Below are 16,557 nucleotides of genomic sequence, written 5' to 3' on the forward strand. Positions count from 1 at the left end.
GGAAAACATAATATGTAGCCTTCACTTGCAGCTTTGCCTTTCGTTTTCCTATTAACCCTAGGTTTTATTTCCATTGTAATAATTTAAGGGCATTTATGTCTTTGCATAGTTTAGTCGATTATTTCTGTCTTTAGGTGGTAAAGTCGGTTACTAGAAGGTATACGTAGTTTATGTGTATTTTTTTTTTTTTTGGGGGGGGGGGGGGGGGGGTTCTTAGACGTTTACTAATTTGGTTTGGTTGAACTCATCTAGGAGAGCCTGTCCTTTTAAAAGACAGAACCGTAATCTTTTTGATTACCTTTAATCTAATTAAAGTAACCCAATCTTGTTTCTGTGATCTGGACTACAGCAGTTACATAATCGTTGTAACTTTTAAAGCAGAAGATGAACAAAACTGTAGAGCCAAACAAGTATTATCTAGTTACAGATGAAACTGAAGAACCATAAGCAAAAAATTCAAATCCAACCAAGAAGTCTAGTTACCCCATTACATGAATAGGTAGGTTCTACTTGTGGTTTACCAGAAAGCTTGTAACATCAGTCCTTCACAAGAGTAATCACTTTGACATTTGCCTTTATAATCTTATACAAAAAGTACTTGGCTTTGGTACCCCAACTAAAAACCATTTCCATAAATGTGACTTCATGCCAATCTAAATCGAGTTTCGGCTTTTCTCCCTTAAATTCAAAAAACTCAACCCTTTTCACATCTGGAGTCATCTTTCTCCTTATATCACCTTCATGCAACTCCCACTCTTCCGGCCCATCAAATCTCTAGATCATATCAAAGAAAATCATAAGCTTTTCATGTGAGGTGCGGAAATTTGAACAAATGTTTTTAATTCTTGAAAAAACTAATCATTGGCTCAATTGTGTTTTTTTTTTTATATAATAGGATAATGTGAAGGTCCCCACTTTAAATCCTTTTAAGACTGTGTCTAGGGTTCATGAAAATTATGTGTAAAGACCATGTGAGATGTTTTATGTGCAAGTCCCTATATAGAGGTGGACAAAAAAATACCATTGGATCATATGAGAATACCTCTCTAACCATCAACATAAGAGACTCTACTTTGGGATAATATTTGAGAATTCGAATGAGTTCATCCATGGTGAAGGCATCAATTGTTGCGGTTAGCGCCAAAGTCTTCAGATTAGGTAGAGCCGGATCATGTGCAGCATAAACGCACTATCATAATGAAAGCAAGTAAGATTCATTTGAAGAATTTTGCATAAAGTATATAAGTATATACCTGACTAAAGAAGTAAAGGTCGATCCACAAATGTTCCACATGAGAAATTCCAGGAAACAGCACAGATTTGATGTTCCCCGTCAATTTAGGCTCAATCTCTGCTTTATTTAAAGAGCCGAGACATTCAAAGAAATAACTATTTGCTACAAGACCTGTTAAATCCAAATCCACCAGTTTTGGGCAGGAAATCTTAACTCCGCCACTCCGGCCATCATCCATAAATTCCATGTTAACAATCCGAAGCTTCCTGAGCTTCTGAGATGAAATACAAAGAAGATCAAGTCCGCATAGCACGCATTCTAACAAAGTCAGATTCTCAAGCAATGGGAAGCTTTCAAGAAAACCTTTTACCAAATCGCAGTCTTCCAAAAAGTCAACATAGGTCAAACGTAGAACCCTAAGTGCCGGGAACCCCATAACATTAGGCATCTGTAAACAATGAAATCTCAAATTCAACCCTAATACCTCCAAGGAGCTGCATGTCACAAGACAATTCGGCATCTCGACATCTTCATTTTCCTCCTCAGGGGAAAACATTAATTGAAGTTGTTTGACGTTTCTTTTAACAGCCATGTGAATCCACCGCCCTACTGTCGACATAGTGTAGTTATCAAAACAACCCAAATAAAGACAATCCAGATCGACGGATCTGTTTGCTAAAACCCAGTACACAAACTCTTTGAATCCGTCTTTTTTTAATTTGTCTTCTCTGTCAAATCGGTAAAATAAGTTTAAAGATGGAATCGCAGTCCACAGATTCCTCCATCGTCTGGACAAAATGCTGGTTCGAATCACTTCTTCTGTAAAGGAAAGATGGGAAAGAATCAATAGAAGAATAGAATCCGACATGTTACTGATCAAATCGACACCGTCTTCGCATTTTGATGCCTTTGGTGCCTTGGATTTCTTCATGATTTTGGAGATGTGAATAGAAAAATTACGGATCTCAAATCACCAAGGTTTTATTTGATTTCTCTCTTGGGTCGCTCGTAGCTTCTACATACCTTACATAAAGTTGGAACGACGTTCTGTTTTCGCGCCAAAGGCGTACTATTATCGCGCCCAAAATTAATCTTATACCAATGGTCCTTACGGTTTGATAAATTTGCGTGGTTGGTCCCTAATTTTTTTTTTATTTGTACGGTACCTATTATTTGGTTTTATTACGTATTTGGTTCCTACTACTCTTAAAAAGATTGTTTTGTTCTTAATACTATTTTTTATATATTAAATTAGTTTAAATTATTATTATTATTATTATTATTAAAACATAATTAGATAAGTAGATTCACCTCCTCCTCCAATCCAACCTACACCCTCCGTCCTCCCCTTCATGTTCACCCTCTTCTTCTGGTAATCCTCCACCTAACCACCACCAACCCCTTTGTCTTCTCTACCAAGTTTGTCGGCAAATCACCACTAGAAACAAACACCGAAGAAACCAGGAAAATATACCAACAAATTTGAAGCAAACCCGAAAAATCAAACCTTGAGAAAATCATCGGAAAAATCAGATCGGGAAAACCTTTACATAAACCATATCGCCGGAGAAGGTGGAGGAACCCGGAGTAGAGAGTCTGATGTCAACACCCCCGTCACCCACCCCACCCACTTATCCCTTACTGTCGACACCTTATATCAAAAACACTAACATCCTTCTCCTTCCATTGAAACTAGTGATTCATAGGTTGAAGGCACCATTGAACCCCCTACCCCCCCCCCCCTAAAAAAAATAGAAGGCATACATCCTCCTCGTCTTCTCCGGTGTTGCTCAATCTTTCCCTTCGCAAAAAACATTGAAACACCATCATGGTTTGGTGTTACAGTGACAGGAGATGTGGGAGATGGTGGAAGGGGTGCCAGAGGACACAACGCTGGTGACAGTGGTGATCATGTTCTATTGTGCAAAACAACTACATCAAGCTTCTTTCATTTTAATTTTCAAATATGATAGTTTAGGCAAAAAACCCCATTTCAAATTAGGAACTCAACGAGATACAACATAGGTAAGTTAGAAAAATCAACGACTTCTTTTTCTTACTTTGACGTGGATTCTTGGAACACCCACGACTTCTAGAATATGAATTGAAGATGTGTTTTTGAAAAAATAATAATAATAATAATAATAGATTCGATGGAGGCTTGTTAGAAATTAGGTTTTGACTTTTTTCTGGTTGAAATCATAGATTGAAATCAGTTTCTTTCCAGGTTGAAATCATTCATTTATTTAGATTTTAGGTTTGTTAGATTTCTGATTTTGGTTTTTTTTTTCTTAGAATTTTTTGGTTGAAATCAGTTTTCTTTTATGTATTTGTTGTAGGTTTGTTAATAATCAAGTTTGATCTTTTCTGGTTCAGTCAATTTTTTTCGGCGACATGGACGGTGGTATAGCCGGAGAAGACGAAGGTGGAGTTAGAAGAGATGAGTCGGAGGTGATGAGTGGGGCCCATTTAATATTTATAAAATATATAAACTAAGAAAATAATTTATAAATAATTAATATAAAGATAAAAAATTGGACAGGGACATATTAGACTTTTTAATTCAATCACGAACAAAAACGAAACCAATCTAAACCATAAGGTCTGTCCGAGTGAAAAAAAAAGGTTAGGGACCAAACACACAGATTACCCTAAACTATAGGGACCATTCGTGTAATTTACCCTTAATCTTATTAAATAACAAATTTCAACAAAATTGCAAGTATGGTCCCTATCATATGTCAAGATTGGATGTTTGATCCAAAAAAATTTGGAGTTACGCTAGTGGTCCAAAAGGTTTCATTTTTTGTGAATATGGTCCAAAATTTGTAGCATCCCAAAAGTCATATAAATTTAAAATTTTCAAAAACAACCATTATCCATAATTGTTTACAAGAAAAACCATTGTTTCAAAAGTAAGATCATATCCCGAAGGTCAATATCATGAAAATAGGAAGATGTGCACGATCAAGCCTTCGCATTCCCACGATCCTCTGAAGTATCTAAAACAATATACTGGATTTGTAAGCCAAAGCTTAGTGAGTTCCCCCAAAGTACCATCACACAACATAACAGACAATAGCATGCAAATATGAGCCTGCAGCTTGACTTGACCGCCTCGCAGTGCCTACAGCCTATCTGGACCGCTCTACGGGTCTTCGGCCTGACTGGACCGCCTCGTAGGGCCTACAGCCTATTCGGACTACTCCGAGTATCTTAGCCTACACATATTCAGCAAATTAATACAGGAAATCATAAAGATTTACTAATCAATCATATAGTAGCATATACCATCCTATAAACCAGAATGCATAACCTAGTGGTCCGGCATTGGTGCCTTCGACCCACGAGTACAGTGAAGAAAACTCACCTCTCAGTCTGACGAGTAGTAGAAAAGTACACAGCACCGAGTACAAGTCCAACACCGACTCTACCAATAACCTAAACGAAACCGGTGACCTAAGCTTAGTTAATAATCCTAAAAGATCTAAAATACCCAAACTACCCTTAGGTCAACCTTGGTTAAAAGGTCAAGGCCAACAACTAGCCGAGTCAACCAAACCGAGTCAACCAATCCGCATACGATGGGCATACTCAGCTGTACGTGGAGCGTACTCTTTTTGACCAAGAAGTCGAGGATTTGACCACGTACGCACAACGTACCATTTGGTACGCACAACGTACGCACCTGGTCACCTCAAATTCTTATTAAGAGCTTAATCTATCAAGTCCTTACGTCCAAATCCATATCTAAGCCCAAAATATAATTATAAGTCATAAAGTTTCAAACTTTATGACTTTACGTGGCTAGAAGTACTTAATACCAACAAACCCTAACTTCTTAATCCATTAGGACATCCTAGCACATGCATGGGGAAGAACTACGAGCCAAGATCGTATTTTTATGCTTCTAGACATCTCAAAACGTCTGAAAGGACAGCTTATGTGGGCTAGAGTATGCCATACTCATAAATGTCAAGATTTGGGACCAAAATGCTTCAAGGCTCAAGAACTAACAAGATCTAAAGAAATGCAAGCCAAGTTCAGAACTTTATACCTAACAGAGGTTGCTAGATAGGTAAGGATTCCAGATCCAAAGCTTCTTCAAGCTTCCAAGGTGATTCTACTTCCTTCATTCTCTTTTAAGGTCACCAAAATGCACACCAAAGGTCAAGAATACTCAAACAAGGGACTAGGGTTTGCTAAGGTCGAGTGAAGTGATAGAGGATGATGAGAGAAGAGACTTGGAGGTCATAAAGATGTTTAAATAGGGTCTAAACCCTAAAAAATAGTATATGGGATCCTGCCACGTACGTCCAACGTACTATATGTATGCCCAGCGTACGTTCCCCACGCCAAGATTTAAAAAAATGCCACTATGGGCCATTTTGCAACAGTTCTCATACACAAAGGCTAAAATGCAATAATCTTCATGCTTAGCGTTAAAATTTGGAGTTACGTCAACGTCAGGATGTTACAAAATTATTTTAAAACATTTAAAATGATGAATTTGCCCTTTGAATTTACTTTTTTTTTATTTTCTTTACAACAATTAAAAAAAATACCTCTCTCTCTCTCTCTCTCTCTCTTTACATACTTATGGATCTGTTAAAATTCAAAAAAAAATAAAGATGTTTTCTTGAGCAAAGAACATGAAACCAAGAACCACAAATGTAATCTAAAAACCAATATCTTGTTCAGTTCTTCATTGTGGATTTAGCCTTGGATCTAATCGATTTTCCAGATCTCAAGAACACCTGGTTTTCTTGATTTCAACAACAATAACTTTTTTTGCAGATCTGATGAACTGCCCTCATCATCACCTGCTTTGATTTTGAACTCAAAAACCATTCACCCTTGAAAAACCCACCAACACTTACCTGATTTCGAATTCGACAGAAGAGGGGAAGTGTAACATCTTGTTTTGAATCGTTCCCATTTTGGGATGGTGATCAAGGACTGGGTATTATCAGGCTTCAAATCCAGAGGAATTGGGTTTTAGACCTGTCACACCCCCGGACCAGGACGGCGGAAACGTCCGGAGGCGGGTGACTTCATTGTACAGTATCATAACAGTTGCATATAATTGAAACATAGCAAATCCAAACATCATACATTAATATAACAAGCTTACATTGTTTTACATCATGTTCATGTTCCCAAAGTTTACACAAAAGAGACATCTGTTGAATCATAAAAAAGTGACCCTCTTGAACTTCAGCTACCACAGCCGACAAGCACCGGCAGTCAAGCTCCTTCATCAGCAACCGCATCCGGAGTCTCTACCTACCGCAATCTCTTTACTACATTATTTTACTTGTCTTTTATTGTAATACTCTCTATTGTCTAGTATGCCTTGCATGGCTACTATTAGAGATGTAATCTAGTGTACTTCGTGAGTCTCTATAAATAGAGCTCATTCTCTTGTATTCACTACGAATCTATCTATTCTGAATACATATCTCTGAAGTTATCTTTTCTATCTCTCTATTTCACTATGCATCCCTTCTTACTCTCAAATCTTACTAGAATACAACTGATTATAACCTCTCTTCGGAGCAAGTCTTTTGTGACTTAATCACTAAGTTTGATCTTCCTTATTAACTTGGTTTGAATGCATTCCTTGTTATGAATCAACTTATGTGTATACTTGATATAACAATTGTTGTCATTTCTATTTCTTTACTTTTCCGCAACTCACTCTCTAACTATCTAACTCTAACTTATTAATATTATTGTGGAGCTTTTAGATCCTTTGAGATTAACTATTCCGCAATCTACTTGTTCTAACGTTTGTTCAAGTGTGTCTCAAAGTTTTTCTCTCAACAATTGGTATCAGAGCCATAGTGGTTGCTTTTTTGAAAACGGAACTCTGATTTTCAAAGGGCCTTCTATACCACTGAAGCTCATCTCTTAAAAAAAACTTCAAAAATGGCACAATCGTTATCTCTGAACGTTTCCAACAGTGTTGGTAGTTCTAATAGAGCTCCAATATTGGTAGCAAATGAATATCATCACTGGTCACAAAGAATGGAAAGATACTTAAGGAAACTTGGTAGAGATGCATGGCGATCCGTAGAAGAAGGACCACATGTCCCAGTCCTTACACCAGTCCAAACTGACGGAGCTACAACCAGACTAGGAGGAGGTCAACCAGTTATGAGCCGTCCCACCAAGGATGATCTCGATAAAATGGAAAATGATGTTGTTGCTTTTTATGAAATCTCCTATGGAGTTGCTCCTGATAACTTCGATATTATCATAAATTGCAAATCAGCAAAAGAGATCTGGGAAGTTCTCAAGAATTTGTACGAAGGCTCAGAACAAGCACAAGACAAGAAGCTTACTACCACACTCAATGAGTTCAACAACTTCAAAGCCCATACTGGCGAAAGCTTGGAAGACTCCTTCAAAAGGTTCAACCTGATTGTCACCAAGTTATCCAATGCGGGCACCATCCGCAGTAACCATGAAACAAATCTTCAGTTTCTTAATGGTTTGGGAAGACATTGGACTACGGCTAAGATGATAGTCCAAGGCGATAGAAAGATTCATTCTTTATCACTCTACAAGCTCTATGGAGAACTGTAAGCACAAAAATCCACCGTACTCAAAGACTGTGCTGACTTCGGAGGACCACTTGCTCTCATAGCACAAGCCCCACTCAATCAATCCTACTCTCCCTCGTATGACACTCCACCGCAGTCATACGAAGCTGATTCAGAGTATGATGATGAAGAAGAATTTCAGAAGGCTATTGCTCTGGTTAGCCAACAGTTCAACCGTCTACCACCTCCTTCCTTCCGCAAGAATCAACAGTTCAACAAACCTCCATTCAACCGTAACTTCAGTTCCTAGAATAACCATCCTCGATATCCCAAAAGTTCTCATCCACCACCGCAATCTCAAAATAATTAACCAAAGGAGGCACCGCAGTCTGCTCAAACCACTGACTCCGGTACTCCCTCAGAAGACAAGACTGATGTTGTAATTTGTCACAAATGCAACAAAGAGAATCACTTTGCAAGAGATTGTAAGGCCAATGTAGTAAAAGACAGAGCATTCTACCTTAAAATGGCTCAAGAGTTGGAAGATAAGGAAAAGGCAAGAGCATACGTAGCCCATGTCGAAAGAGACCATCAAGTTTGGTCATCCGGAGACAAAGATGAAGCCATCAGCAGTATCAAAGGAAAAGGGAAAATTTGCATGCTGGCAACTGCGGATGATGATGGGTCTACAAAGCTGGGCAACAACTACTGCTACATGGCAAAGGATGGAACTCTAAGCATCGTCGAACAGGTAAAACTTATGATCCAAACTCTAAACTATAGCATGCATGACTGTCAACCCTACATAGATGATCTTAATGACACTTGTGTTGCCGTCCTTACAGACTATAACAAAGCCTTAGATGAGAAGAACATTGCGTCCCAAGAGATGTTCCACGTGAGAGGACGACTGGATAACAAAAGACTCAAAATGGCTATGTTAGAAAAGGACTTAGAGTTAGAAAAAGATGCAAGAATGTTGAGTGAAACACAATTAGAGATAGCTTTGAACCAGAGAGATTTAGCTCAGAGTGAAATTGTACGCTTAAATCTTTTAATCGAAAAATTGTTCAATGAAAGTGAAGCTATTGAAAATTTGGTAAACAATGGAACCGTGGACAATACATACAATTGGGGTTGGTCAAATGGATATCCTACCGTAATGGATTCCTCACCCCGGTTCAATAAAGATAGACTGTATGTCCCTCTAGACCGAGAATTTCAATTCCCAATCAATGACAAGACCTTTCCCGAAGACATCAAAACTCACTTCGGTAGACTGCATAATCTAAGCAATAATTGTGTCATTGAGGAAATTGTGCCTGAGGTTTCGGGTCACACATGTGATCAAATTCCTATCTGTGGCACCATTTACCCAAATTCTCAAACCTCATCCGTAGTTGATGAAGAAATTGTCATTGGGGGCCCCGAAGTCTCGAAAGACTTTCCATCTCTGCCCTCAGACCGCAGTGTTTCTCACTATAGCCAAAAGTCCCACTGCAGTTCCAACTAAGACTTACTCTACGGTAGTCAAGTCATCCCTACCGTAGTCTTCGAATAAAAGTTCTGCCACTCTTCAAACAATTCATCACGAATTACCCATAGAAAACTTTGAAGTGGGTCAATGCTCTCAAATCCCTGAATCCTCAAGTTTTGATGACTCAAGCCCTTGTTTTCACAAAATTTCAAAGGGTTCTAGGAAACCGCAGTTGAACAACAGAGACTGCGGTTCACCAAAATCCTTAGCTAAAAAGGCTTTCAAAGAGGAAATTTGATCCCATGGCACAAATAGACAAATCTTTTCGATAAACAAGAAGCATGTCAGACTTCCAAAGTCCAGAAAATTTTGTTTTCTCACACTACTTTTTGAAAAACTCTCCCATCAAGAAAACATACAAAAAGGAATGTAAAGTTTCAACAGTCATTCCCATTTCATCTTACACAACCCAAAAGGGTGTAAAGACTTTTCAAAACAATGGTTTTCAAGTCTATTCTTCAGATGACCCAAAATGGAAGGGTATCTTACCCACTCCAACACTTTTAAAGTCACGTCAAAATTTCAAAAAGTGGAAGGGTATTCTACCAACTCCACCAAAAAGAACTCAAAGACCTACACGGGCTAAGCCCTTTCAAAAACCAACTTTTTCAAAACCCAACACCACTCATGTCAGGGATTACCAACCTCGGACCGGTAACAAGTCCAATTCATCCTATAGATCGCTGACCAAGCATAGTGTCAGATCAAAAGGCAAAATCTCCTTTTGTAATGTCAGTGTAATTGTCAAAAGGATTCATCCTATGTCAAATTTAGTCGAAGTCAGAAACCTCGTACTTTTTCAAAAACTCACAACACTCCAAATCTGCACAAACATCCAGGACTAGGATTAAAAGTTGACAAGAGACCCGTCCCTGCAACCTCGGTCCATGCATCATTCAGAAACTCATCTGTTGTCCCAGGCTCCAAACTAGTTTGGATGCCTAAACTAACCGTGTAATTCTCAGGCTTTGTGCAAGGAGGAACAAGAAGAAGAATGGTTAATCGACAGTGTCTGCTCCTTGCACATGAACGGAAGGTTAGAATACCTTCGGGATTTCAGGCCAATATGCAATGGTGGAAATGTCACATTCAGCAACAATGCGAATGGAGTCATCCGAGGTTACGGTGTTCTCACTACGGGGAACTTTTCTATTCAGAAGGTTGCTTATGTAGAAAGCCTTAAACACAATCTCATCAGTGTTGGCCAACTATGTAAGGCAGGACATCGAGTTGAATTTGATGACCAATTTTGTTATGTAATGACAAGTGATAGGAACACGTGTCTGATCAAATCCCGATCCGAAGGTACCATGTATCCTTTGGATGTCTCTCTGATCATTGGTAGACCGCAATTGTGCTTCCTATCCAAAGCCGTATCCAAAGTCAGCTGGCTATGGCACCACAAGCTAGCTCATCTTAACTTCAGGTACATCAACAATTTGGTCACCGGAGAACTAGTCAGAGGTCTCCCTATTCTCAAATTCAGCAACGATACTCTCTGTCCGGCTTGTGAATGTGGAAAGCAATCCAAAGCAAGTCACCCCATGGTAATTGATTCTTCAATCTCTGAACCACTAGAGCTCTTACACATTGATCTCTGCGGTCCATCCACCGTAGCCAGTCTCCATCACAAGAAATACGTACTGGTTATTGTAGATGACTTTACATGCTTCACATGGGTCTTCTTCCTTAGACTCAAGTCAGACACACCGCAGATTCTCATCAATTTCATGAAGGAAATAGAACTTCAGATCAAGCTTCCAGTAAGACGTATCCGCAGTGATAATGGAACCGAGTTTACTAATCACCTTCTCAACAGTTTCTTGGTTTCTAAAGGCATCACTCACAACTTCTCAGCTCCCTACACACCGCAACAAAATGGGGTAGTAGAGAGAAGGAACCGCACTCTAGTAGAAGCAGCCAGATCCATGTTCAACTTCACACACCTTCCTCTCTACTTCTGGGCTGAAGCTGTAGCAACCGCATGCTTTGTACAAAACCGAAGCATTGTGTGCAAACGCCTCAATAAAACACCGTATGAGGGCCTTAACAACCGCAAGCCAAATGTTCGCTTCTTTCATATCTTTGGGTATAGATGTTTCGTGATCAACAACCGAGATCAGCTTAACAAGTTTGCACCGAAGTCTGATGAAGGCATCTTTCTTGGCTATTCCACTAACAAAGTTGCTTACAGGGTCCTCATCAGACGTACAAGGCTAATCATTGAAAGCTTCGATGTGAAATTTGATGATTCTCACATCCGCAACGCCCCTCCATCCACTGAAACCACCGCAATCATGGAAAGCGATATTCCTGCCACTTCAGGTCCTTTAAATCTAGTTGAAGTCAATTATGATGATCTTTTCGACCCTGTTGAAACGGCAAAACTATCTGAAGTTCTTGTGTCACCGGCAGCTCAACAACAACAAGTTGATGTTTCTGGTCCATCACTATCCGAAGTAGCATCTCTCAATACTTCCACCTCTCCGGTTGAGGGGGAAAGCTCTACTCCGGATCAAGCAACAACCGTCGAGGTTCCACTACTTGATACTGCTCAAGTTCCTACCCGCATAGAATCATTACCATCAAACGTATCTTCGGATTCGGATGATGAACTTATAAAGAACATTGACACAAGAACCGATTCAAGGATTATCACTCTTCCATCCGCAGTCCAGGGGGAACCTTCACAGGTTCCAGAGGAACTCCCATCAGCAATCCAGGGGGAACCTCCTCCAACTGCTCAAGAAAATTCCATTCTCGTTCCAACAAACCAAGATGATTCCGCAGGATGTTCTCAAATCCAGGGGGAACTGCCATCTCCAACCACAGAATCTTCTGATATTGAAGATATTCCCTCTACCGCAGCTGTTGATCATCTACAACCCCGTCTACACGTATGGACGAAGGACCACCCACCAGGTCAAATCATTGGCAACCCATCCGCAGGTATCCAGACTCGATCTTCCAAGGACTTATCTGATCATTGTCACTACACAACATTTATGTCCTCAGTCGAGCCCCGAACGATCAAAGAAGCATTACTAGAACCTGATTGGATATCCGCAATGCAAGAAGAGCTAGAAGAATTCAAAAGGAACAAAGTGTGGAAGCTCATCCCGAAGCCACACGGTCACACCATTGTTGGTACTAGATGGGTATTCAAAAACAAGCTGGATGAATCTGGTGCGGTAGTCAAAAACAAGGCAAGGCTAGTTGCAAAGGGCTACAGTCAACTTGAAGGTGTTGACTATGATGAAACGTATGCTCCGGTGGCACGAATGGAAGCCATCCGGATCTTCCTAGCATACGCAGCCCACAAAAACGTCAAGGTAAAATGGACGTTAAGAGTGCATTTCTCAATGGGGAATTAAAAGAAGAGGTTTATCTTCAGCAACCTCCAGGCTTTGAAAGTATCGAATTCCCAGACCACTGCTACAAACTTGAAAAAGCAGTCTACGGTCTGAAGCAAGCCCCAAGAGCATGGTACGAGACTCTCTCTGAATTTCTTGTCTCGTCCGGATACAAAAGAGGAGTGATTGATCCCACTTTATTTAGAAAAGCAAATGGTGACCACCTTATGCTTGTACAAATATATGTGGATGATATCATCTTCGGATCGACTGATCAAGGAATGGTGGATGAATTTGCTAAGCTCATGACCAACAAGTTCAAAATGAGCATGAATAGAGAGATTAACTTCTTTCTAGGACTTCAAGTGAAACAAGTTCCGCAAGGGATATTCATTCATCAAGAGAAATACACCACTGAATTGTTAAAGAAATATTCTATGGACAACTGTTCTTCGACTAAGGTCCCCATGGCCTTCGGATATAAGATCTCTGCTGATCCCTCAGGCGAATCTGTGGATCACAAGACTTATAGAGGTATCATAGGCTCTTTGATGTACCTTACCGCAAGCAGGCCAGACATTGTCTTTGCAACAGGTGTATGCGCAAGGTATCAGGCTGACCCAAAAGTGTCACATATGACCGCAGCCAAACAGATACTACGGTACCTGAAAGGAAGCAAATCTCTTGGTCTATGGTACCCCGCATGCAATGACTTCAGCCTGCAAGCTTTCACAGATGCGGATCACGCCGGATGCAGATTAGACCGCAAAAGTGCCTCAGGAAAATGTCAATTTTTGGGAGGAAGACTCGTCAGCTGGTCCTCAAGGAAGCAAAGTTGTGTTTCTCTGTCTACCGCAGAAGCTGAGTATGTGGCCGCAGCCAACTGTTGTTCATAAGTCCTATGGATGAAGACACAACTTATGGACTACGGATACAGAATGTTGCGGATACCAATTTACTGTGACTCTGAAAGTGCTATAGCGATTTCTCATAATCCTATTCAACACTCCAAGACCAAACATATTGAACTACGGTATCACTTCATCAAAGACCACATCCTGAAAGGTAACAATGAACTCATCTTTGTCCATACTCATGAAGAGATTGCTGATGTGTTCACAAAAGCGCTTGACTCCACAAAACTTAACACCTTCCTGCAAATGTTAGGAATGATGAATCCAGACCCGCAATTCTTCTTGAATTGATAGGTATCACAGACCATCCTTGGTCTCCGTTGCGGTTCTAACTGAAAGTTACTTATGATAGATGGTTTTGGTACCGCAGTCTATGTACCGCAACCATATATCATACTTATCTTTCATGGTTCCTTATTGTTTGTTATTACTAACTTTTTGTACAAGTGCTCTCCTCAGTTCCTATACTGCAGACATTCATCTGTTCATCCGCAATAACATCTGTTCATCAGCAATAACATCTGTTCATCAGCAATGACATCTGTTCATCCGCAATAACATCTGGTCATCCGCAATGCAATTTCCATCCACAATCACATTGATAATTTCTCAACTGTTTCATCATCCCTTGAATCATGGTGTGCTATTTAATGATCCTTCATTAAATAAAACATTAAATAAAAAAAACATTCCTTGAGAAACTGTCTCATTCTCTTTTGAATAAACCTTGTGTCAGACCTATTTTAGGTATGATGTCAAAAAGAACGTCTTTCCATAAACACATCCTTAATCTGTCTTTTCCTCTTACCCAACACGTCCCATCCATTACAACTTCTTTTCCCTCACCTGATGTGATGATGCACGTCTGACTTTTCATTAAATGCAAATCCCTTTTTTGGTAAAATCTCAAAAAAAAATTTAAACTGTTTCATATTATGTGGCTGAGATTTAATTTTCAATTCAAAAGATTCCCCCCAAACGACCTTTTACCTTATCCTTTCTTTTTACCTAGGGTAAAAATAGTTACTGTTCCACTTCACCCCTATATAAACCCTTCGTCTTCCCCAAAATCACTTTACGCTCTCTGAACATTGAATCTTCCCTCTCAAATTCCTACAAGCACTCTGTTTTCTACTCTTTCTCTCAAGCTCCTACAATGGTGAAATCTGGTGTATCTAAGAAACAATCCAAGGCATCTGGATCAGTGAACCCTACTGGGTCAGACTCTCCTACGATTGCTTCAACCAACTTCAGAGTTGTGTTCCAAGATCATTCATCCTACAATGCTCCGATCAAGCTGATGATCAAGTTTTTGAAGAATCACCCCCTGTTTGGCCCCTTTGATGCTTTCACAGACGTTGTCCCAATCTCAACCCTATTCAAATGTGCCTTCTCAGCCTATCGCCCAATCGAAAACCCACAAGAAGTTCATCTTAACCTGGTTAACGATTCTTTGGTCATTCTGTCCAAAGAAAAGTTTCTTTCTGCCATTAACCTCCTTGTTCATCCCTCCATCAAGATTTTCACCCCATCCATGGCGGACGTTACTTCTACACTTTACCAAATGGGATATCAGAAGAAGATTAAAGGAATTGGGGAATTCAAGAAAAACCAAGTGCCTGCGGTCTGGCAATTTGTTTGCCATTTCGTCATCCGCAGTCTATCCGGCAGAATCGGAGGCACGGATAATATGGGACTCAAACTTCTGGAGCGGGTGTGGAGTATCTTCACAGGTCATGACGTAAACTACGGGCAGATCCTATGGGACGACTTTCTTCAATACATTCCCAAGGAGAGCCCAAGGGAGAACCCAACCGAACTCACTTTCGCAAGGTTCTGGTCCCTCTGCATTTCAGACCTCCATGCGGATGCAGGGATCAACATGGGCAGTGACATCAATTTCTTTGTCACCAAGGATCTCAAAAGGTACAATCCTTCTTCTAATCAATCTATTTTTGGACCAATTCGAAGACTTCCTACCCATATTCTTTCCACTCTTGGTCTTGAGACTGCTGATGTCTCAGATCACATTGAGGCTACGGAAGGTATTGCCCCATACCCTCCTACCCCGCCTTTTCAAAACCCATCCGCAATCATTAACCCTGGAAGTAACGCAGTCCCTTCCTCCACTACCCTCTCCAATCTTTCTCAAAGAAGAAAGCAATTGGCCACAAAGAAGAAACAAAGACCACCAAAGAAGGATGCTCCCAAACCAACCGCACCCACCAAGAAACGTAAAATCACACCAACCGCACCCACACCTGATAGCGTTTCTGATGAGAATGCGCAACCAATTGCCATCCTTAAGAAAAGGAAAACCAATACCTCTGGCCAAATGCATGACCGGACTGATACCTCAGCCTCTCAAAAGGCTCCGGTAGTCCTTGGCGTGGCTGCAGACCCATTCAACACCACTATCCTTTTCCAATCAGACTCAGAAAGTGAGTCTGATTCACCGCATCGTGGAGACTCCCCCCCCAGTTCAATCCCAAGAGGATGACACTGGTGCACGCCCTAAGGTCTCCAGGGCTTCCCGACTGTATTTTTTTTCTTCTGAGGAGTTGCACTCCATCCTCTTGAACATAACCCAAACACTTCAAACACCTCCCCAACCGCAGGGCACTTCTTCCGCCCTAGCCAGAACTGAGCCGAGGCCAAACGTGACTATGGGTCAAGGAGACCAAGGAAGCTCAGGAAATCCTACTCTGCTTACATCCGCAGCAGGTGGTTTAGGCACGGTGAGCACAAATGTGCAAGGATCCGTGAACCCGAAGGACACTTCGGTGAGATTCCAAGGATTTGACGGGGATGAATCAAACGACTCATGGTTACGCTACACTCCGGTAACTGAGTCAGAGATCAAGAAATATGCCGCTTTCAGGAGGGCATTCCAAGCACGCAAGGAACAACAGATCAAGCAACAACAACAAAAGGAACAAGAAATCCAGTCAGTGGCTAAGTATTGGGCAGA

The 16,557-nt window shown here is 40.6% G+C and overlaps 1 protein-coding gene across 1 annotated transcript; it reads right to left on the reverse strand.

Moving 5' to 3' along the window:
• Window positions 1-365: 365 nt before the first annotated feature.
• On the reverse strand, window positions 366-2,262 carry LOC145116398 (F-box/LRR-repeat protein At3g26922-like). The gene is made up of 3 exons (XM_079052742.1): window positions 1,254-2,262; window positions 1,043-1,189; window positions 366-774 (listed from the first exon to the last, which is right to left on the reverse strand). The coding sequence occupies exons 1-3, from the start codon at window positions 2,163-2,165 to the stop codon at window positions 538-540; spliced, it is 1,296 nt and encodes a 431-aa protein (XP_078908868.1). The 5' UTR covers window positions 2,166-2,262; the 3' UTR covers window positions 366-537.
• Between the last annotated feature and the right edge of the window lie 14,295 nt (window positions 2,263-16,557).

The sequence above is a fragment of the Lactuca virosa genome, chromosome 5 (assembly GCF_052849685.1).
Source record: "Lactuca virosa cultivar CGN04683 chromosome 5, Lactuca_virosa_CGN04683_v6, whole genome shotgun sequence".
NCBI lineage: Eukaryota > Viridiplantae > Streptophyta > Magnoliopsida > Asterales > Asteraceae > Lactuca > Lactuca virosa.